Genomic DNA, 24,090 nt, shown 5'->3' with positions numbered 1-24,090 from the left:
TCTGTTGGGGCGGCTGTGGCTCAGGAGATAGAACAGGTCGTCAATTCATCGGAGGGTTAGCAGGTGGATCCCCGGCTCCTCCTGTCCTCATGTCAAAGTGCCCTTGAGCTGGACGCCAAATTGATCCCGATTGGCCGAGCCAGCACGGCTCCACTGTCATTTATGTGCGTGTGTGAACTGGGGAGGAACACTGAAGTTCTGCTGTGTAAAAAAAGCACTGCATTAATTTCTATCTCGGTGAATCATTTCTGATTAACGATTTAATAATGTGAATTTGAGTATCACATTTCATGGCAATCGACTGAATAGTTTTTTGACACATTTCGCCTAAAACAAAGGTCAAGCCCATGGTGGCGCTAGAGGGAGAGTCAGGAGACCGCCATTCGGATTCATCCTCTGGGAACCGTGGAGATCTGGTCCCATTATTTCCATCCATCCGATGGCGTCTAAAACAAAGTGGTGGACTGATACGTCACCGTCCCTAAAGCCAGGCCACTAACAAAGCTAAAAACATTCAATGGTCATTTGGTTGATTGATAACCAATCATCAAAGCTGCTGTTGGTTTAATCAATTTACCGTTTCTGCACTAATCGGGAGCATTAAAATCCATATGACACAGCACAAAAACAAAGCAACTCCAACAACACACACACACACACACACACTCTCGGGCCACTTTATTAGGCACACCTGTATACTCTAATGCAATCCAATACAACAGCTCAGCCATAAATTCGACCTTTGCAAAGATAATGTTCACTTTTGAATGACACTGGATGTTGATTCAAAAATTTTGAATATATTATTAAGGATGAATTGTACAGTGGTCTTGAAGTGGACAGCATTACATTGAGAGGTGTTTCTAATGTTGTGACCATCCCATTTACAAACATGACTGGGGTCCAATGCCAGAAGCACTTTTCAATATGATGCAGTCCACTGCAAAACCACCGCTCACCACCACCTCAGTGAGAGGCACGTAGTTGAATTTACGCCTCTCAGAAACAACAAGAACAAAACACAAACAACGGACATTATAAGCTTTGTAAAAGGCAGAAACTGTGGCAGATCTGCTGTATTGGATTGCACTAGATTGTATAGGTGTGTCTAATAAAGTGGCCGGGGAGTGTATGCTGCACAGTAGCACTGGTTCAGTGGTTGAATTATAAACTGTGACATCTGTAAACTAATCAACACAAGTGTCCTTTATGGCCTCTAGCCTCTGCTAAGTGTGTGCCTGTGTGTACAACTGATTTAGTGAAAAAAGAAAAAAAAAGAGAAACAATTTGTCGGAGTCTTACAGTCAGCGCTGCCCTCTGCTCTCCTCATGGATGGGACCGCCCGAAAACGTCCTGTATATAGGAGCTTGAGCCAGACGCAAACAAACACACACACGCGAACAGATAAACCTTTACACCCCTGCGTGCGCGCAGCGACACTGCGGCTCTATCTGCTGGGCAAACGAACCTCGCCTTGTGCAGGTCTGACCTTAAACGCCGCACGAGAATTGCACTGAACTTGGAGCATTGCGTCTATTCCGGGAGCGAGGGCACAGGAGCGTGAAAGGCAATTAACTGCACTCTCTGCGAGTTAAGGTCACCTTGCTCCATCAGCTGGCGAAGTCTTGCTGCGAAGACATCAGCTACTGTAGGAATGTAACCATGTCAAATGGGAGATGGTAGATGGGATATGAAAAAAAAACGAAAGATGGAGTAGACCCTCAGCCTGTGGTCACCCTCTCTTTTTTCTTTTTTAAGCAGGTTGATATCTGCCTGGCTTCACTGTTGATTTACTTCAGTATAAAAAAAGGTTAGTACCTTGGCTATGATAACATTAACACGGACTTCCAGCATTACTGGTGAACTAGCAATATTAGGTGATGTGTGTATTACTGTAACTTCTGCTGTCCATTGAAAGCTGGTAAATCCCAAGCAAATTAGAAAAATTACAACAAAAGCCAGCTCTCTTATTTGCTAATAGATGGTATCTCAAGGTAATCCTTGTCATTTTTGGTGGTTGCTGAACCAAATAAAATTACGATCTTCGAAAACAGTATTTGGGGCAGATATCTAAAATAATAAGTTTGTACTGTGTGCACGATGCAACAGGGTGCTAGTATGAGTCACGTCTCTAAAAAGAGCCGCTTGAATAAACCTCTCTCAATTTATACACCCCCACCGCCACGGCAGCGCTCACATCAAGCAGAGGCAGACCATCAGTCTAATCGCTTATCCACACTGCTTCAGCGCAAACCCATACCCGGGCCTGCTTAGAAATGCTTCAGCAACAGGTTCGCCCCTTTGCCCCTCCCTGTTCCTCCCTAACGCCCTCTCCGCCGTGACTGTTTTTCTCCCTTGGTTTGGAAAATTCATACCCGTCACATCAGGTTTAGGTAGAGAAACAAGGGCATCTGCTACAGAGCTTAGAGCAGGCTTGTTGTGCCAAGAGCTGTTTGTTGCACGACTGCCAAATTCACAAATAGAAAAGGTCACGGTGCAGGGGAGAAATGTTAAGCCTAACCTGCTGCATGTCAAATCAAGAAACTTGCTTTCAATAAGCAAAGTTTCAATTACTCTGGGAAATAAATGCTTAAGAGAATTTGCTATGTGAAATGTAATTAGACGGGCAGATATCGGAGGTTTTACGGACGTGTCTTTGGATCTGGCTATCCTGACTTCCAAACATCTGTCGAAACCAAGTGTAAACAAGGATATTATGAAGATGAATGTCAAAACAGCTCAAATCAGACAATTTTGTGTTTTTTCAAGCCCCCGAGCACAATCTCTCGCAATAGAGAAGTGGCAAAAATCACATAAACAATACGTCAATTCGTTCTGGATAAAGGATATCAACAGCATTAGGGGAATGAGGCAAGACACCAATCCTTCATCTTAAGGCTCACCCAACCCCAGACAACTTTTCCCCTTAAAATGACTCAGACTGAACGTGCACATTTGGGACAGTTGAATGCAGTGTCGGAGCTGCAGACTGTGGGTTTTTGTAGACCAAAGTGGAGCTCCTTGAGAAAAGACTTTAAAAATATATTTTCAAAGAAATCCAGACATAAATGCGCCTATCAGCCATGTCCTCAAATTAGATTTAGCTATGGAGAAAAAAAAAGTCCAGTTCATTAGCGAGACCATTACCTGTCTCGCCCCGGGTTCCTCCATGCTGTACTGGGTACCGGCTGGCCCCTCACTCACTTTGTCTCCCAGAAGGAAACCCAGGCGCGTCATCAATGTGTTGGCCGCCTCATCCACCGACGGAGGGGGGCCCAGCTCCTGGCTTGACTCCCCTGCACCGGCAGAGAGACGGGAGGAGGTGGAGGAGGGAGAAGACAGAGAGGAAGGCACAGCAGAGAGGGGGAGAGAAAGAAGGAATGGTGTCAGTGGTAAGAAGAATCAGAACAGCAGCGTATTTTACCATTTTCACAAAAAAAAAAAAAAAGAACAACAACCTTTAAATACTTCAGTCTCATGTCCTCTTTACCTAGAAATTCTAAACACACAGTATATCTGCCACACTGGTTTTGGGTAAACCACGGCAGCGAAAACAGACCCGCACACTGGATACATAGCACCTGCGCTCAGCCCAGCGAAATGAAACGCCCTACCTGAGTTTTGCCGTAGCTCAGAGCTGTGCATTAGAGACACATTCCTTAACAGCTTGACGTTTCGGTTGAGGTGTCCCCTTACTTAAACTCCAAAATCCCCTCAGCCACAACTACAAGAATCCTTTCAAACTGTTTTAGAAAAAAAAACCCTTTTCCACAGTGAGTAACAAAAGCCTACCACACTGACGACAACTTCTTCCGCACCGCTCATCACCACTGCAGCTTGTGTGACGTAATGAGATACGCCCTTCACCTGTGTGTGTGTGTGTGTGTGTCTGAGTGAGAGAGAGAGCAACGGTGTGTGACTCTTCAAGACAAAGTGGGTGGATATCCACCTCTCTATCCTGTTTACAGAGAATTCAAGCGCTAAGGAGAGAAAATATAACACCGCGTGATGATCAGATGATCAAAAGCCACACACAAACACACACTAGTAGAGCTGAGGGAGTTCAGCTGCTAACTTTGCAGCGGGACCCAAAACAAACAAACAAACAAAACAAAAAAAACCTTAATGACCTCATCCGGCGGTGTCAAGTTTTCAATATCACCTGGCCTTAATGCCCTAGGGATGCTCACTATATCTTTTCCAATTCAATTTCACTTTATCCACTAGAGTGTCACTCTCAGAGCTGAAGCTTTCACTAATTCTTCTCCCTGTTGGCTGCAAAAAGAGAAACTACCGGCTAAACCAGAACAGCTGTAATTGGATGTAGAAACCTTTGATTCGGCCCAGGCATTAAGGACACTGAAGCCAGCAGAACGAAATGACCACTGTTTAAATAAACAGCGGTGAGACGGAGATGGCTAGCGGCAGGGCCAGTTGTCCCCTTTCCTCTCCTTTCCTCACCCACTTTTCCTGCGGGGCAGGTCAGACCAGACTGGCAGGTTGCTACACAATCCTGACTGACGACCATTAGACAGCCCCAGCCGCCAGAGCACGCTCTCTGAAGACAGACAGCTCGTCTAAAGCCTGTGGCCTCTCACCCGCCTGTTCAAAGACCTACAGACAGACAGGTAATCTAAAGCCCGGGCTCCCCCTCTCCATCCGCTCACGGACGGATGGGCAGGGCACCGTCAGGATCCTCGTTAGATTTACTCCGAGTCTCGCCGAGCAACTGAGGGAGACGGGCTTGTTCTGAGTGAGTCAAAGGCCTTGAAGCGAATGGGGATGACATGTTGCTGTGCCACAATGAAAACACACACAGCAGCAACCAATAATGAGGTAATCACAGCATATTAGGTCCAAAACAGCTAATTGCGTATGAGCCTTGATGAGATGGATATGGCTGCTCGGTAATAGAGCTGGGATGCACTTTATACGGAGCAGAATACATTTACGAGGGCCTCCAAGGTCACTGAATCCCCGAGCATCTCTTGAGGAAGAGTGATGGAGAAGATTTGTAGGTAGATGGAATAACTGTGCCACCTCTGTACAGCTAATATCGCAGGGGACAGCCGAGATGCACGGCCGTCAGCAGGGGAAGACTGCAGGCAAACAGAGGCAGAGCACGTGTCCACTGGCCATTCTGAACCTTATATATGTATTCCTCGTGTGTGAGCTGCAGCATCTGTATGCCTGTGTGTCTGGACCTGGAGGGAAGGGGGAAGGTTTCCCAGTTGACAGACTGGTAGTAGTAAGCAGTGAATACATTAGCACTGATTAGTCAACTGCTCCTGGGGGGGTTTGCAGCCGTGACCATGTTCAAACAGGGGCTGTCTGTCTGTCTCTCTCTCTCTCTGCCTCTTTGTGAGCGTTTGTCTCCGTCCCTTTCACTCATCTCTTCTTCTTCCTGTCTCTCTGTCTGCTTGGGCTGTACCTGTTTTCGTTTCCCGTCTCTCTCTGTTCCCTTTTTTTTTTTTTTCCCCTCGCTCCTTACTACTGCTTCTCTGTCGCAGCCAGCTGTCGGACAACCACGGGCAGTGGCGAGCAGTTTGTCTGCGTTTCTTTTGGTGCGGGAGCAAAATCTCTAGTCTGGAGTCACTCCCTGGAGCTAAACATAGGCTACCCCCTTTGTACATCCTTAAACTGTCACACTCCAAAAAAATAAAAATAAAAAAAAACAAAAAAACTACATCACATGGTCAAACACATGGGCTAAGACACAGTTATTTGGGCAACTATACTGTAATCATACAGCTGATGGGATGATATCATAGCACTTGTATTTCATCGACATCATCTACGTCTGTTTTTAAACCTTCCTCTGAATGTTACCAATACTAATGAGTTACTATCAACGGGGAAACATACAGTACACTACCATAATGTATGTACTGATTTCTTCGCGTCTATAGCGCTACGTTTTGTTCTATAAATACGCATTCTGACAATCACACATACTACAGGCCACCGAAGACATACATCCAGATGGCTTCAAAGCTTCACGATGGCATTGAGAACATAACACTCGCCATGATAGGAACTTCAGGCGTCTCTCATCACAGTGACACCATTAGATCCTTAACGATCAAATATGAATATCGAAAAAAAAAAAAAAGCATAAGACACATCTCTTATTTTTCTGAACCAGCCCCCCCACACACACACACACACACACACTTACATACACGTTAACACACACTCCTCTCCATTGGATTCCTGAGCTGCGAAGGAGACAGATGGTTGCCATAGCAACTATCTTTGCGCGCAGCTAGGAATGTGTTTCTGTGCGAGCGCATCTGCTTCTCCCCGGCCGTCCACAGATCTGCCCTCACGCACCGAGGGAGACGGGAGAAGGAAGCATGTGTTGCTGCAAGCAGGGGACTGGACCGGACAGGAGATGGTATTAATAGGCCTGGGCTGGCAGGTAACACAACCCGTATCAGGTGAGGGCTCCTGTTTCGCCTACTGTGTACCTGGGAACTTTAACTTAGTCCACAGAGAGCAAACGCTTATTCGCAAACAGTGCCAGGGTCCCAAAAGTAACCCAACCACATTTTTAGAAAGATGAAGATGCGAGGCTCAAAGTGAAGGATACCCCAAGAAGAGGTAACACTCATATTGATCGAGAGGTGAAAATTAATTTGGAGAATGGCTGTTGACAACTGAAGGAAACGAAAACAAGGTACATTCACACTTATTTTAGCTCCAGGTCGAAATAAAATGTGAATAACAATGAACCAGTGAACATACAAGCACAGATACAGTACGTATGCACAGGCAGCATCAAGAAAGCAGAGAGTGGAAGATTGATCAAGAGATCAGAGGAGTGAATTTCACATTCCTCATGTGTATAGTATTAATCTTATCTCTGCAACAACACTTTGATGTTCCACATATAAAAGCATGCTGTCACCAAGGACATCTAGGTTTGGGCTGGGAGTGGGTGATGTGCTGATATGTAGCACATGTAGAATCTTTACTATACTGTTTATGCCGCATTATGGTCGTATTGGATATTTGATATGTCAGGCAGGTATTTCACTTGCTATAACAACCAAAAAAATACACACTACCATCTTGTTATTTCCTCAAAATAAAAAGTTTTGTAACTGATTCTTCAGAAAATTTACTGTATCACGATTCTTGAATTGTAATCCTGTGGCACTTTAAGGTACATTTTGTCTTTGGTTTTATGGTTTTCTTCTTAATTATTTTGGGCGTTTATATGTTTAGGTTATCTGACTTTTGTATTGTGAATATTTGGCACTTTAAGGTTTATATATTGTTCTTAGCTTATCTTTTATATGTATAGTATTTAGTATATTGTAATGTTTTCTTGTTGTGATTTGTTGAGTCTTGTCCTTTCTGTCCTGCATTTGAGCTTAAATTGTGGTGTACTCCACTATATGTGGTTATCGTGGTCTTAAACACATAAAAATTAAACATACTGCGTATCCACACCTAGTCTGGGTATTTACTGTTAGAAATTGAGCTTTAACATCATTAGAAGACCTTTCTCTCCATAATATAAGGAGGGCGGCTAGCGGTGAATCTTACAAGCTATCTCACTAAATAATCACAAACCATATTTATGACCCCCACAAATTTCTCTGTAGGACATAACAATCAGCTGATACCTGACTTCCTTCCAGGGAACAAACAGTGTCAGCTGCAGAGTGCGGACTGGCATGCGATCAGATGTTTAAGTCGCCGTCCTGCTGCTACTCGTGCCAGGGATTCCTTAATAAGGGCTAAGATGTCCATCTGTCCACCTGGGAGCTGCGAGTCCTCACCCCTGAAAATTCATCTGAGCCCACCTGGTTCCTCTCCAGCTCAAGTTTTTTGGTGCACAGAGAGAGAATTCCTGTTTGTAATCAACTGTTTTCCTGCTTCAACGGCAGCAGAGATTACCGCTTCGACCCAAATGTCACATCTGCGGGAGATCCTAGCAGCTCATCACAAATGATAGGTTACTCCACAGGCTGTTTCACAGAATTGATGCCAAAATATAGCCGGGATCAACAGTTTTTCCATCCATGAGATTCAACAAAAATCCAGGTGTTAGAACCAAAGCGATCATCCTAACGTGCTACATACTATTTAGACTTGGGCAGAAATAAGAAATATCACAAAAAATATATTCTAGTCTCTATATACATATCACCTACTTAGAGCTCCCACTGAGCAGAGACCCAGCAGAAGAGGCTGACAGACGGAGAAGGCCGGTAGCACTCTGTCAACCGCTTTCCTCCAAAGTTACAACAGTTAAGCCCTGCAGCCCCCCATCACTATTTCCCTCCTTTCTTCATCCAACTCCGGGATTATTCAGCATCTTCCTGCTCTGCTGAGAAGTCCGCACAGCTACCAGAGGTTGAACCAGGGAGACACATCAGGAAGCTTACACCGCCTTTCTCAGTAGCAACAGGAAAAAGGAGAGGCAAGATGAGAAAGCAGATATACCAGAATCAAATCTCACCAGAGCTCTATCCTCGAGTGACCCGCTTTACTGTCCTCCCTGTGCGAGGAGGGGAGGGACCCAGGGGGGAGAGAGGGAGCTTGAGAGAGAAAGATAGGGGTGGGGGGTGAGGGAAATCTGGACTGTCTGCAGGATTACAGAGCAACCGCCGACTGTTAGCAGAAAACAGAGGCGGCACCTAAACAAGCTCTGCGTCCGAGAGGCAGAGCAGAGTGAGAAAGCAGCGAGGGAGGATTAGAGAGACGGAGAGGGAGGAGGCAATGAGGATGGACACTGTGGGTACCAGCAAAGCTGTTTCATTAATGACCTTAGCAATGTTTTTCGTCTTTACAGCAGCCGGCACAAAACTGGCAAACGGATAAATTCTCTCCATCGCTCTCCGTGTCTCTCTCTGCTGCATTCACAGACATGAACCAACATGCAAAAAGTAAGACAACAAAATGAAGGATGGGCTGGCCAAAAACTTACCAGGGCAGTATGTGTCCAGGTCTGGATTCTTGGCAGTGGTGGAGGTGTGTGTAGGGGAGCCAAGCTCTGATTGTGGAATGCGAGGGCTCTCCACAAACTTTGCTTTCCGCAGAGGGGCTGGGAGTAGAAAAGCATACACACATAGAGAAAGAGACAACATGAACACACACACACACACACACACACACACACACACACACACACACACACACACACACACACACACACACACACACACACACACACACACACACACACACACACACACACACACACCACAGATCAGGGACATGGAAGAGGACAAGAGAGAGAGGAGTGACAGGGACAGGACAGAAAGGGAGGAAGACAGAGAGCTTATGAACTTGAAGCAGCACACTGATAAAATGAAGACATCCTGAAGGCTTTCTTCGGCAGGTTTGTATTTGCCTTGGGTCAAATCAAGCTAAATCATAAGTAAACAAGCAGCACTGGCAATCGAATACTGGTCTAGGGCAAACCAACACACCAGCAGAACCTCAACGCACCACTGAAATGTGAAAATATCATATTTCCTCTGTGTGGGCCACATTTAACTCACAACATTCACCAAGCAGCAAACAAGATGTGCCTTTAAACTGAAAAGGTGCCGTGCCGTAAATAAGCTCATTGCGTCTGTTTGCCCAGTGTCAACCACACCAAGAACGCAAATGAGATCCATTGTGAGAATGTCCTCGCACCTGACTCAAGCACAAAGTCTGTGAGATCAAACGAGTCCCTTCAAAAAGAAGCTTTTTTTTGGGGGGGGGGCTTGAAAGCCGTGGGTGGTGGTTGTAACACAACTTTTTCTGGGTTCTTGGACATGGCAGAGAAATAGAGAGAAAAAAAAATCCATCATTCTATACAGGGGTATACTCAGACATGGCAGGAACCAGGACATATTTCTAATAATCTTTTTTTTTTTTTTTTTGGACTCTGATAAAAGCTCTCACTCTCTTGAAATGTCTACTGTGATAGAGTTGGACACAGGCCCAGTTGTGCAAGGAAATTCAGCTAATATCAACTAAATCACATGCAAGGCTCATTTATTTAATCTAAACTTTTTTCTTTTTTGTACTTGCGGTGGTTTGGGATGGGCAGGAGCTAAGCATAATTTGTTCTTAATTGACTAATCTGGTCAAATAAGGATTTAAAGTAGCGTTTTTGTACTGTATGCTGCAACTTTTAACCATTCTTATAATGGGTGAGTGCACATGGTCCAAGCTATCCGTTGCAGCAACACCGTCCTGAAACGGAGTTGGGTGAGCAGGAAGTCCTGAACGGCAGCATACATGCTGTATGTTCAACGTTCAGAACAAAAACAGGCTCTTCGCTACTTTTGTTTAAGGCTCATGTTACAGTTAATGCTAGTATAACGTGTGTGTGTGTGTGTGTGTGTGTGTGTGTGTGTGTGTCTGTGTGTATAATGGGTGGAGAGTAGTTATCCCTCTGTCTGTATACTGTATGTCTTAGTTTATGTGAAGAGAGGGACGTGGGATAGAACAAACCATACTGCTAGGAGCAGTGCAGAATGGTGGTCAATGACAAATATATAATATAACACCAGCTATGTACAGTTTAATAAAAGGGACCTAGAGTTCATGCCTCGAACCAAGACTGCACATTCCTCCGAACGTGCTATTTTAAGAACAGATCTGCACAAGACTAAGTCTCCAGCCAGGCTAGCAGCTCTGTGGGTCTGTGCTTAGGCACGGTGATGCTTTGAGCTAAATGTTAACGTCAGCATGCTAACACGCTCGCAGGGACAATGCCAACATGTTGGTGTTAAGCAGGTCTAATGTTTACCAATGGCAGTGTCTCAGGCACAGCGTGTTAGCGTGCTAACATCTGCCAATTAGCAATAAGCACAAAGTGCAGCTGAGGCTGATGGGAATGTCCTCGGTTTTGCAGGTAATTTGGTCATAAAACAAAGAAGACAAGAAACTGAAATTTCGACTCGATGGTGGTGCTTGATGAAGTCGGAGGATCGCCGAGGTTTTTAAAAATTCATCCTGTGGGGGACATGAATGTCTGCACCCAGAGATGATATACTAACAAGTAATGTGATTCAAGTGCCGTATTTCACAGTGCAGCATTTCATGAGACAGTTGTAAAGTTTAATAATGCCCTGATTTGCAATTATAAGATTTCCTCGAAAAGGTCTGCTCCTGGATCTGGACCTGCACCAAAAACTAACGACTTGTTCCTTGTCCGGTGGTCTAACCTTCCACCAAATCACTGAAATCTGTTAAGAAGATTTAAGATACTCTGCTAACTCACATACACGCAGTCAAACGAACAACAGCAAAATCCTCTTGCCAGAGGAAAGAAAGTCCTCTGTCAGAGCTGTGTGTACCAATGTAGACGCGTTCACTTGCCACACGCACACACACGCACACGCACACACACACACACACAGACACACACACACACAGTGTTAATACTGTGTTGGTGAGGTCTGGAGAGGACCCTGGTAATTGACCACGTCTAGGAAGTGAGCCAGCACAGATGCCACAGTGAGAAACTACAACTGACAGCCAGGGGGAGGAAGGGACCAGAGTTACCCACGACTGGATCAACTGCCGTGACAGAAACTCCGACAGAGACATACTCGATTTATTCTGCCTGACAAAAAGGCAACTCAATAGATCGTTTTTTTATTTTTTTTTAATGATTAGTTGTGTATTTCATCCACAAGTTAAGATGGCAGAAGTATCCCATCTTAATTAATTTAGCTTACGATGCGGCCTGAAAGGTGGAGATGTATGGATGGCAGAACGGAGGACGAAAATTATACAGAAAAAAAAAAAATCTATAAAATGGGTCACTCAATACATAATTAATTATTATAATTATACATTTCCATATTTATTAATGTCCATTTATCCATACTTATTTTTCACATCCAATTTACTGAAGTTGCTCGTTTATTTTGTTTACTATTAATTTATCACGGCAGATTTTGACTTCCCTGTCATTTCCCTTGTTTGTCATTTGTTTCAAGACAGTGGTCAAAATTGGTGAGTCCACGTTGAATTTTTGACTGTTCATCTTGAATAGAACTTCAGTCTTTTGTTTAGCATCATAGGGAGTTGGCATATACTTGTCAGTGGATGTAAATGGGAATTAGTAAAGAACCCTTGACCTTCAGTACAAGAGAAGGGAGAAATGTGAATCATTTTTTCTGCCACTACACAAAAAAAAAAAAAAAGAATCACTACATTATTAGAATCATTTTAAATACATATTCAACAGTGATTCTTTGTGTTTGCGTTGCTCTTGAGTTTTGAAAAAGTTCACTTTCTGTCACCGGAAAAAAAAAAAGACCATCACAGAAGCTTTCAACAGCTTGTAACAAGCTACAAGGAGAGCGGGGAGGACTGAGCCTTGACGTGACAGTGTGTCCGCAAGAGCATCAGCAAAGAGTTCCTCATATTTACCACCAGTTTTTACATTTACATTGCAAAAGCTGTGCTGAGAGACTGAAAAGGGAGACTTAATTCTTCCCCCAGAATATCAATTTTTGGATAAACTATGGTGAATGGGGGCTTACCACTTCTTTTGTTTTTTGTCTCCCTGATCTCCACTCTATAAAATGGTGAAGTGAGACTGTCTATTGGAGTAAATCCCTCCTATAGCACGGGCTCCAGGGGACTAAATCCCGAGGACTTCTCTCCTGCAGCTCTGTTGTCAGCGGGTGCCAGACTGAGGATGGGTGACAGTGTGATGGATGTCAGCAGGCAAATCCACTCCCCTAATGAGCTTATGAATAAATATATCTAGTCTGTGTGCGCGTACGCACGTTGCCGTGAAATAGATACTTGTTACATGCTCTGGATGTGAGGGCGTGAATATGAATATGCATGTGGCATGTATGCAAGTGCACATGTGAGATTAGAGTGAGAAAGGGGAGGGGAGGTGCAGAGACTGGTGACAATAAATAAGCTAAAAGACAATGTGAAAATTTAAAAAAAGCTGATCTCTATTCCCCAGATTGTCAGCATACACACACTGCCTATGGTGAAATTATCGACAAAAGGAAGCCAGTCAACATTGTGATTCAAATTCACAGACTGCCGCGCATATGAAAGAGGGAAGCTTCTTTTCAACATGACAGTCCCCTCGACACAACCTGGGTTTTCAAGAAACAAATGACCAGATCTGAATAGGAACTGCAGAACTCCGATATGCGACGCAAAAGTTCTCATTTGCTGCAGATAAATGAATGATAAGCAAGTAAATGGTGACATCTCTATAGCAACCGAGTACCGTCTGCATTGTCTCACTTACATATGACCTCGGGCTCCCACTCAGACGAAGGCATAGGTGCCCACACGTGCACAGCATTAACATACATACGTCGCCCAGCTGTCTGCAACCCAAACAGAGCTTCACAGAAACCGAGCACGCGGCCCTGGTAGCTATGGCAACAGCAGAGCACAGGGAAATGACGAGTCTTGTCCGCCTCTCCAAGGTGGTTGTAATTCACTGCCACTAAAAGCTTCAAGGTCCCCACACATTTGCTCAAATGCAATCAAACAACTGCTCTGTATTGACAACTCTCAGCTGCTGTACAGGACCAGTACTTTCCTTGGTCCCCTCAATTCAAGGGATTCAGCTTTGCTGCAACTGAGGCTCTGATCCTTTGTCCTGTGCCTCAGAAAGAGCTGAAATGGTCATTATCAAGCTTCTCCCCCCCCACAAATGCGAGGACAATGAAGAGGCTTTTACAAATGTTTGTGTTCTTGCATACAATATATCTTCCAACAGAGCTGGAAGATATAGTTAAATCATTATCACACTATTTTAAAGGCTTTTTTTTTTTTCAATATCATGATATGGCAAGGTGAAATTGATTTTCAGTGTAATGGATTACATCAAATGAACCCTTCAACTAATTTTGTGAGTGTTTATTTACAATTTTCTCGTAATAATTAAGTTACACAACATTTTTTTCAAAAACTATGATATTGTACATTATATATATCATTTTTTTATATATTAGTTTGACACGATATGATCAAGATCAACACAGGGTTCCGGTGAAAGCTGACAAACAATAATAACGATATTGATAATATTGTCCAGCCAAATTCACCATGTAAATGTTAAATTTAATTTGAATGCCTTTTTCAGGTAGTTGCTCTTTTTGCTAATTTGTCACAGAAATTTTATGAACAAATTTTTATTTGGCATCTCTGAGAAGGGTAGGAATTGCTTTGAGGGTAATCTTTCAGACAACAAAGGAGATGGTCCACAAATATAGGCTTATGAAGTCAAAAGAGACGCAATAAAAGGTGCAAGTACAAAATTTTAAGTAAATTAAGTGATAAACTTTTTCATCTTTTGCAACTCCTTTAATACATTAAATATAAATCAAAACCCAGATGTGGCTAATAATTAGTCTGGACTTGACATTCAGGACTTTAGTTGTGCCATTTCATATTCATTTCACCAGTCTTTATGTATGGCCCAGAGGCTTGTTCCCAGTGTGCATACAGTTATCCGGTTCAGAGACCTCAGATGATTTTTTCGTGCTTGTCTTGTTGCCTTGTTGACGAAAACAATGCAGGCCAGATGTTGCTTTGCACAGCTGTTAAGTCACAGCCTCAAAACAGAAGCTGCTGACAGTCAGCGGCAGGAGCGAGTCCATTAGCTAAGCTGCCTCCTCCCTCTTTTATGTATGCGTGTGAGTGTCTATGTGCGAGGGTGTCTGTACACACACACACACGCATGTGTATCTATCATTACAGCCCTGGGAGGATTAGCCAAGCAAGGTGAGGCACAGGCAGAATTTTAAGAGGGTGGAGGGAGGGGCTGATGTTCTAAGAACGGTCATTAGCTGAGCTCTTCCTAGCCCAAAAAGCTGTTAATTCAGTGTTTCACATAACCTTATTGGGCTTGGATTAGACCAATAGCACACAAGGGATATCAAAGCTACATCAACAAATGAGCAGGTTAATCTGGAGGACCCAAATCTATTCAGGAGAAGATTTTGTAGCAGGTATTCTGAGCTGTTCTTCCTTCAAAGAGTCCAAAAATCACACAGATTTTCTCACAAAGCATGAATCTGTATGCAGCAGTGCAGTCTCGGAACAAGACTAGGGATCTGAAATTTGTTTTCAAAGATTTTGAAAAGAACTTGAGAGAGAAACATAGTTAGCAGTTTTCACACGGGGCCATAAAGGCTGTTTTCAAGTTAAGACTAGAAAGACCAAATATTGTGTGGCCTTTTCCCTTCTGGGCCCATAGCACCGTGGAACATTCTGCCTGAACATTCATGGCTAGAAAATCCAGAAAATCCAGAGAGGTTTTTCTACATTATTTTTACCGGTTACATTTTCCATCGACCTACAGACTGTACCGTTATCTGGGTTCTTTAACTCAGCCTGATATTACTACTTTTTGGTTATCATTTCGTTCTCCATTTATAGCACCTTATCACATTGTTTGGAGATTGTTTTGATTAATCATTTGTTTGAGTGATCATTGTTGATTGGAGATGAATAGTGGACTGTTTTAATTAAAATTTACCACACTGGACGATTTATTTGTTCTGAGCTCCTTTATTTTTACCATACCATCTCTAGTCTAAACCCCTGTCGTGTGCATCCTTCCTATGTCCATACAGCATGCATTCTGGGCATCTGTCTACTCTGCCGAACAAACCCTTCATTCCTGAAGGACTCTGCACTCATGACTCAGATGTGGAAGCACAGTGGCTATTGTTAACACTGAGCAGTTTCGACAGTGAGAAACTTTCTTTTCATATGGTTTGGCTCCTTCAGTGGCAGAGTGACACAGAGGTGTGACTTTTCACATACCCTTCCTCAGCAGGAGACCACGGAGGACTGCTGTGCTGAGGCCTGGGGATACCAGCAAGCCTTAAAGTTAAATATGAAACCACTTTAAGAAAGTGAAAGTAGCATAATTTCCAAGGACACAACTTGATACAGTGGGCTAATAATAGCTAGGCTGTCTTGACCGCTGTCCCAACTGGAGTTCAGCCCCTAGTGGAGATATTTATAATCTTCCGGCTCCACTTACTTGACAACCACACCCTTTGCACTGAGAAAAATCAGGATGAGCTGAATGTTCCTCTGCTCTTATTCAATTAAGCACCCAAAACAAGACAATAAATAAGGAAAAGCATGACATGACTGATTTTGAGGCTTCAGATTAAGCTTCTGATTAAGATGTTTCTGATAATCTGCCACTATCTTTAGCACAATATAAATCGAGCATCAAAAGCTCGATTTAATTTCTTTCATTTCTGACAAAAGCTATAATGAATTGTTGCTTTTATGTATTCCCACAGACATAGTTAGCAGACTGATTGCAGCCATACGAAGTCAGAGCTGTGATCCAGACAAACGCCTCATAAAGGGTTCAGTGCCCTGAAACGACTGAGCAAATAAGACAGACAAGTGGTGAATGTTAATCCTGAGACTGGTGTCATTGTACAGGTCTGTGCAGTAGTCCGTAAGGGTTTGGTTACGCATGGAAACACATACAACACACAATAACACACTTCTTTAGGCCTCTGTGGGTCTGTGTGTGTACATCTCACCAAGAAATGTTTGCTCAGCCCTCCACCATCAGCACTCACGGAAAGCAGTGAGGTGGTATATGTAACCCACTGCTCTGTTTTGTAAGCAAATCATTATCATTGCTATTAATAGCCCACTGCGGGTTTCTCTTTTCCACTTTTTTTCCAGAAGGCTCTGCTAAATTTCCAGATAAAACCAAATGTAAGCAACCATACCATAGTAAGATAGTAATAAGATAGTAATATTAACTTTAATTATATAGCAGCTCTCATGCAAAGACGTAGTCTTTTGCTATGCTTCACGTAAGAGGAGTACACTTAAAAAAGGAAAAACAATACATTTCTTGGTACCAATGACACAGTAAAATATGTTAATTGAGATTAATTGATTAACACTAGGGGATTAAAGAGTGAAAACCAAAAGAAAAAAAACATGAAAGACACAACATTATTCTAAATTGAAACCCAGAAGAAAAGAAAGCAAGTTTTCTATTCCAAGATCAAGTGGCAAGTTATTTCACAAAAGGATGCCATGCCAGTATGACTATGTGAAAAATTGCAAAAAAGACTTACAAAACAAGTAAAAAAGAACAAGTGCTGTCAGTACTGTGCCATAAGCAGTGAGCTAATGTGATCCTTTCTTTTAGACTTTAAGCTATGCTCATAAAATGATAAAAAAAATTGATATTTTCATAATCTTGAACTGACTGACATTTAAGATTCAGCTATGAGTCTAAAATGGCTCTCAACTCTTTGAATGTTGGCCTGATAGCTGAAAGTTTATTGAAGTTCATCTCCTTCGTGAGAAGAAAAAAATCAGTTTGTTTTTTTTAAAATTTAGTTCTCAAGTCTTTTTTAAAATGCATTAATGTGGTCAGAGCATTGGGATCGTCTGGTAAAACTGAAATGTAAAGTTGTGAATCATCAGCATAACAGTGGTAAAAAGACATTGTGATGAAGTTACCAAGAGGATTTATTTGAAAAGAAAATAGCAAAGGGCTGAGAAGAGTTCCTTGTGGAAAACTATAGTAAATATCACGAAAAAAAGTATGTTAGTTATGAATGAAACTAAACAAGAATACTACCCGAGCCTGTCAATCATATTGTCATAATCAGTTGTCAAATACTGTGCTTAGAACAGCCACTTTGTTAGCTCCAAATTGAGTTTCTGTATTACTTTTTGCAGGGATATTTCAGTGCTGCGGGCGGTTTGATAATTATTTTAAAGATTTTGTAATATGCCTTTGTCAGTTAGATGTTTGTGTATGTAGTTAAAAACAGCTTTCTTTAGAAGTTTACCAAGGAAAGGAGATTACAGACAAGACTGTAATCGCTAACGTCTGCACTGTCTCGGTTCATTTTCTTTAGCAGAAGGTATACGGTAGCTGTTTTGAAAGCTTTGGGGATGATTTCTAATTACACGTTGTTAACTGGCATAGACACTGGAAGCTGAATTTAAAGAGCTTGGTCTGAGGGAGATCAAGAACGCTAGAGGATGACTTCATCTTGCTAATGGCGGCACTGACTGCATTTTCATTCATCATAATAAAAGATAGTAATTCTAGATCCCAGGGAGTTGTTACAGAAGTAGCAACAGTGGCTCACTTTATGACTAATTCATATTCTACACAATTGAAAACATTCTGCAGGGAAAGGGATTCTGTAAGGGAAAGAAGACTCTCATTATTAGTAAAAAGCTAAGGGTGAGAGTCGCTGGGTCACCTATTGATAGCAGATCATGGGGAACATGACACCGACCGAGTAGTTTTCGACAACTCCAGTATGCAGCTCATAATTACATTCCTCTTCTAATGTTTTGCACTGAGAAACGAAACAAAGATTTCAAAGGACGGCCGTGTCGGCAGTGTTTGATTTATACCCGGGGTTTCATGCCTAGTACATATTGTGCCCAACTGCCAACAGAGTCACTCAACAGGCTGCTCAATCAAGTCTGAGTGGGGAAAAAGTCCTGCAGCTCCATCAGAAATCCAGAGGTCATACTGCCAGTTAGCAAATTAAACCCACATTAATTTTTTAGAGGCACTGAATATTAGTCCATCCAGGCTCATTTTATATGCTGTGGGTCAGGTTAAGTGATGCCTAAGAAGTGACCCAAGGAGGTTGGATTTTAGATGGTCTGTCAGATTTATTTCATAACTTATTTTAGGCTTATAAGCTATTTGTCTGACACAGGCTCAAGGGATTGCAAGGGAGGGAAATTGAGCAATTATATAAATCAATATCACTCTGAACCACTGCAGAGGGAATATGAGGTTTTACTTGGCTGATTTTCAGGTAAATGAGCCACATCAATTGAGAGGCCTGCAATTCAAAGCCAGGTTTAACCGATTTGTCTTGTGAATAAATTTGAAGTCATGGTCACTGACACTGACTACAAGACACATGAAGAACCCTGGTAGAAGCAGAGATTCAGAGATGAGAAGTAACCTTGGAAAACATACTGTATGATCCACATCACCAGCTATACTGTACAACACATTTTCTCTGGGTATTCTCAGATAGTGCAGCCTATATTTTTGATTAGAAGCTTTCTAACTGTCTCAAACAGGTCTTTGCTGTGCCTGTTGAAGAGCAGCCCCTTAGCTTTTTCACACATGACAACTTTTGTCATCGTTCTATCATCTTTCAGCTAAAGCATCCAGAGAGGGAGGGAGAAAGAGAGATTAATAATATTGAGATCCTTGTGTTATAAGTACGGAAGGATGCTCTCTATCAGCGTGGATGAGACATCATTCCCCCTGCTCCATCAGGTTCAAATAACTCCATGAGGGATCCTAAAACCAGGAAACATTCTTCCATCATGAGCACAATCGAAATGGCTATTTAGCCGCCCTGAAACTGAAGTTCTTAGTGTCACTGCCCAATACGTTCTGAATGACAGCCGACAAGCTAAGCTCATCAAAAGCACTCTCCAGGTGGGGCTACTAAGTAGTGCGAAAACCGGCTGTGGGCGCCTCATCAAAAACCATTCACCTGAGACCAGCAATAGCAGCTGCTGATGAGGTGCTTGTGTTTTGCTGGCAGACAGCGTTATTGAGACATTTTGTTCTGTTCACACACCAGCCAGCAGTCCCCTGGGACAAGGCAGGGAGGCAGGCAGCCTGCAGCACTGGAACTGGAAGGAGGAACCACATCCCAGCACATGACAGGGTGATTCTGGTACACAACAACAAGCTGCTGTCGCTGCTGCTGCCGCCGCCGCCGCCGCTGCTGCTGCCGCCGCCGACTGCATGGTGTGGGATAAAACTATTCCCCCCCAACTTCAACCCATTTACGCAACCGTATGCTACATATGATGCTGTGCTCTGGAAGGAAAAGTGAGACACACACAACAACAAGAACAAGCACCATTAGCCACCCACAGCTTGTGCTTAGACACACACTCCAACACACACACACACACACACACTCAAAGACAATTGAATGCTCACCCACGCTGACGCATGAAACAGACCAGCTCGCCACGAAAAAACACTTGGCACTCTGGTTGATTCACAGGTCCTCGAGCCTACATTGTCATTAGAGTGCGGCCCTTTGACAAATGCATCATTTCAGGGAAAGAAATGACTTTCCTGTACTCCTCCCATTACCCCCATATCTGTACAAACATCATTCAAACCACTGGCCGACACAGCTGCTCCAGCTGTGAGATCAGAGAGCAGACCAGGAGCGAGCTCCGGCCGAGCAAAGGTGGAGCATCAGGTGACAGAGGGAGACACAGTTTGCAGGCACAAATGGACGAATGAAACAAGCAAAAGAGGGTGTGGCAGGGCTCACCATTCTCAAACCAGATCTCGCATTCCTGAAGGCTGGGGTACGGCACCAGCTCCCCTCCTTCCCCCTCCAGCGACACAAGCAGTCCTTCCTCCCTGAGCGATGACCAGTTCATCAAAAATAAGAAAAATAAATGAAAAAAGAAAATAGGAAAAAAAATAAAACAAAAAAAAAAACACCTGCAGCAGAGCAGGGGGAGGATAAGTGCGGAGGAACAGAAGCTCTCCCCCTTCCTTCCCTCTGGTTTCCTTTCAGAGGAAATCTCCACAGGTTTCAGTGCTGATGCTGCCCGCTCAATTCAGTCGCAGTAAATGATACATAGCCAGGCAGATATGGCAGTGACGGGAGGAGCGAGAGGAGGAGGAGGAGGAGGAAAGAGAGGGAGAGGGAGGAAAAGGGAAGGAGGAAGGAAGAACGTGGCAGTCACTGTGTCACTGGGGAAAGAGGGGGACACAGAGGTGACACTTATGTGATGGCAGCATGTACCGAGGGCTGACAGGTTACTAAAACCTCGCCGGTAAGTGAAGAAATTGGAGAAAAAACAAAACAAAACAGAACAGGGAGCCCGTGAGCACAGATAGGAGCGAGCTCCTCGTTCGCCTCCGTGACTGCATTAGCGCCCAGCGTGTTATGTATAGATGTGAGAGGCGCACTCTCTCTACAAGAACAGGAGCCCAGGTTTCCTACAGATGAATGGTGCAGTGCTGCTGTTGTCATGGCAACCGCAGAGCAAAAGGAGGGGGAGGAGAAGGGTGGGTATTGGGGGAGGAAAGAAAATGGCATAAAAAAAAAAAAAAAAAAAAGGAGGGAGGGAGGGAGGGTGATATTAAAGGCATGCAGTTTTGCCGTTCGTCGATGGAGCTTTGGGGACACATCACATCACAAGTGGGGAAAAAAGAGCAGAGGTATTATTTGACAGAAACAAGGGTTTCAATAAAACCTACTCCATTTTCCTCTAGGGCTCAGGCATCCCTGTCTGTCCTTGTTTTACCCTTGAAACTGTATTTGTACAGCTGCAGCCATGTTTTACAGCTATTTAGGGGTTCAGACCCACCGTGCTGGGAGTTTACTGTGTATCGTCTCGGCTTTTGTCGGGGTTCATATCCGTTAGGCTGGAAGCCCGCCGTTTTCCAAGTGGGTTTTATTAATCTCCTCCAGTCACACTTATTTCCCCGGAGTGAAATCTCCAACCACCTGCACATGTTACCAACAAGCCTCAAAGATGTGCTACAGTTAAACGTTGAAGTTTTTAAGTGCCATGTTACGTGCACCATAAAACCTGGATCTTTCTTCGAGCCGTCCCTACTGTCAAACCTTGCCTCTGGGCAATAAGTGATTTTTTTTCGCGGGAAAAAAAACGAAAAACTTTACATGTACGTCTGTGGCAAGATACAAGTGGCGTTGTATTTGTAGGCTAGTCGCATCTTGTCAACAAAACGTAACACCATCAAGTGAAATGACAAGTGGGGGTGGTTGATCTCATGCCTGGCTTTAAATCTGAAACACTATTATCATTAAAATGAGCACAGATACACTTGCTCAAGGAGGTTGCGTAAGCGTGTGAGAGACAGAAACATCAGTTAACATTTATAACCAAGACTCTGCTGCTGACTGGCGTTTTTTGTAAAGAGACCTGTAATCAGTTGGGGAGTGATAGCAATTCAGTCTTGATTGTTGAATTTGTGTTTTGATTACCACGCTTCTGAGGCAATATGATTCTTGCGGAAATGTATTTTGTCTTTATATTATGTTTAAAAGTCCTCATGCAGTTCCTAACAGCCTAAAGGTCAAGAAATAAACTATCATCTTTATTCCTATTCCCACGAAACACAGCTCTGTAGATATTACAGGGTGTTTTGTCATTTTTTTACCATTCTTAGTTTATCTTACCTGTGTCTTTTTCCTGTATAAGCCTGACAGAAATGGTGGCAGACTTACCCTCCCTCCTTACTTTTTAACCATTGTAACACACATCAATTGTTATTTATTCTTTCCATCAGATGTATTATAATGTCAATCTATAAATCAAAAATTTTGAAGTGGTTGTAAAAAAAAAACAACAGTCTTGTAACTATTTACAATAATTACAAAACTTGAATATGTTGTTTCTGTGTAATTTTCTGCAAATCCTTTACTGCATGTTCAAAAGCTTTGCCTCTGAGCTTTATGCCTCCAAAAATCAATTTTACATTTTTAATGTAATGATCATTGATTTCTTTGTTTCCTGTCCTTATTGTCTACCCACATCACTACTTTTTAATAAGTGTTTTCTTTGCAAGTCTAATCAATACATTTCCTTTAAAATATATTCCTTCTGCATATCCAACACAATTTAAATTTTTTTTCATGTATTTTTTTCAAGCTGAACTATGTTAGTACAGCGTAACCCAACAAAAATAAAGAGTTAAAGAGTTTGGAGTTAAACTAATACTGTTTTACAAATAAACTGCATCATTTCAGTTATACCGGAAAACAGAGTACCCCATTGAACTCTTATAGTCCTCTGGTTAAATGTGCAGATGTGTGTCACGAGGGCATAGTCACACAAGTTAAAATCCATTGTGTTTTGCTGTTTTTGATGTCAAGAGGTCTGAAAGCAAAGGTCTGACGTTTTGGGAAATATGCTTATTTGCCCTCCGGTAGAGCGTCAGATGCGAAGATTGATACAACTCTTTTATGTCTTAATATGAAGCCACAGCCAGCAGATGGTTAGACAGCATGTCCGGCTCTGTCTTAAGGCCACAAAGTCCAAAACCCAGCACCTCTAAAGCTCAGTAATATACATGTTATATCTTGTTTGTTTAATCAAAAACCGAGGTGTAAAAGCAACACTTCAAACAATGTTAATTTGTGAGCTTTACAGTTGGTCGTAGTTGGATTTTGTGACTACTGGACAGAGCCACGCTAGCTTGTTTGCCCCATTTTCAGTCTTTATGCTAAGCTAAGCTAACTGGCTGCTTCATATTTACTATACAGATATAAGACTGGTATCGAACGTCTCGTCTAAGTCAAGGCACGAAAGCGAATTTCCCAAAAAGTCAAACTTTTTTTTCTCTAAGTCCTCTTCTGTATCTGAATTTAGTAATCAAAACATTTACAGTGAATGGTTAGTTTTTGGATCAGTCCTTCCATCTCAGCAGTCTAACTTTCCACCTGCACGAGCATTAACCATTAATAGACTGCAACAAATGTCGGATTTAAAAAAAATGTATTATTCCCTCAAGTAACTTTACACTGACAGACTGTATGGTAAAAGAACTGATGTCTGCATTTAATGGAGAATAGTGAAACTTTTATTTTATCGCTAAAATATCCGAAATATTTGGCCGATGACTAAAATGTGGTAAGAATTTATGTTTTTTAGTGCTCCTCCTGAGGGCATCATACTTCCATTTCATTTACTCCTTTCTACATTTAACTTTCACTCTTTATTATTCACCTGCGACAGTGGAGCTTAAAATGTGACATTTCCTTTCAGCAGAACAAATTATTTGGAGGGTCCGTGGCGGCCTGGGACGGCTGAAGCAGGAAATAATGCCAATAACTGAAGAACGATTTTCTCGAGTCTCAGTGCTGGGTAAGGAGGCGTGGAGATTGATATGTCCCAAATGTCAGTGCTCATCTCGAACATTCACAGAGGGTACCAGATGCCATATGCAGGCGATGCTGGCTAAGGGGGCGTGGACGGAGAAGGATTGAGATGTCACAAATGCCAGCCTTCCTTTCAAAAAAAAAAAAAAAAAACACTGTGGGGACAAGATATGATAAAATGCTCAAGGCATGGCGCACT

General features: G+C 42.8%; 1 protein-coding gene across 4 annotated transcripts in view; it reads right to left on the bottom strand.

Annotated features, from left to right (window-relative positions):
- The window catches only part of tanc2b (tetratricopeptide repeat, ankyrin repeat and coiled-coil containing 2b), a 140,590-nt gene that overhangs the window by 39,543 nt on the left and 76,957 nt on the right, over positions 1 to 24,090 (bottom strand). For all 4 annotated transcript variants that reach the window (XM_040135591.1, XM_040135592.1, XM_040135593.1 and 1 more), the window contains 2 exons: positions 8,942 to 9,058; positions 3,148 to 3,296 (listed from right to left, as the gene is read on the bottom strand). In XM_040135591.1, coding sequence (XP_039991525.1) covers positions 3,148 to 3,296; positions 8,942 to 9,058 — 266 coding nt within the window. The remainder of the gene's footprint in view (positions 1 to 3,147; positions 3,297 to 8,941; positions 9,059 to 24,090) is intronic.

This window comes from Xiphias gladius, chromosome 9 (genome assembly GCF_016859285.1).
Source record: "Xiphias gladius isolate SHS-SW01 ecotype Sanya breed wild chromosome 9, ASM1685928v1, whole genome shotgun sequence".
Classification (NCBI taxonomy): domain Eukaryota; kingdom Metazoa; phylum Chordata; class Actinopteri; order Istiophoriformes; family Xiphiidae; genus Xiphias; species Xiphias gladius.
The sequence above is the reverse complement of the archived record's forward strand: the minus strand, read 5'-3'. Positions and strand labels throughout refer to the sequence as shown.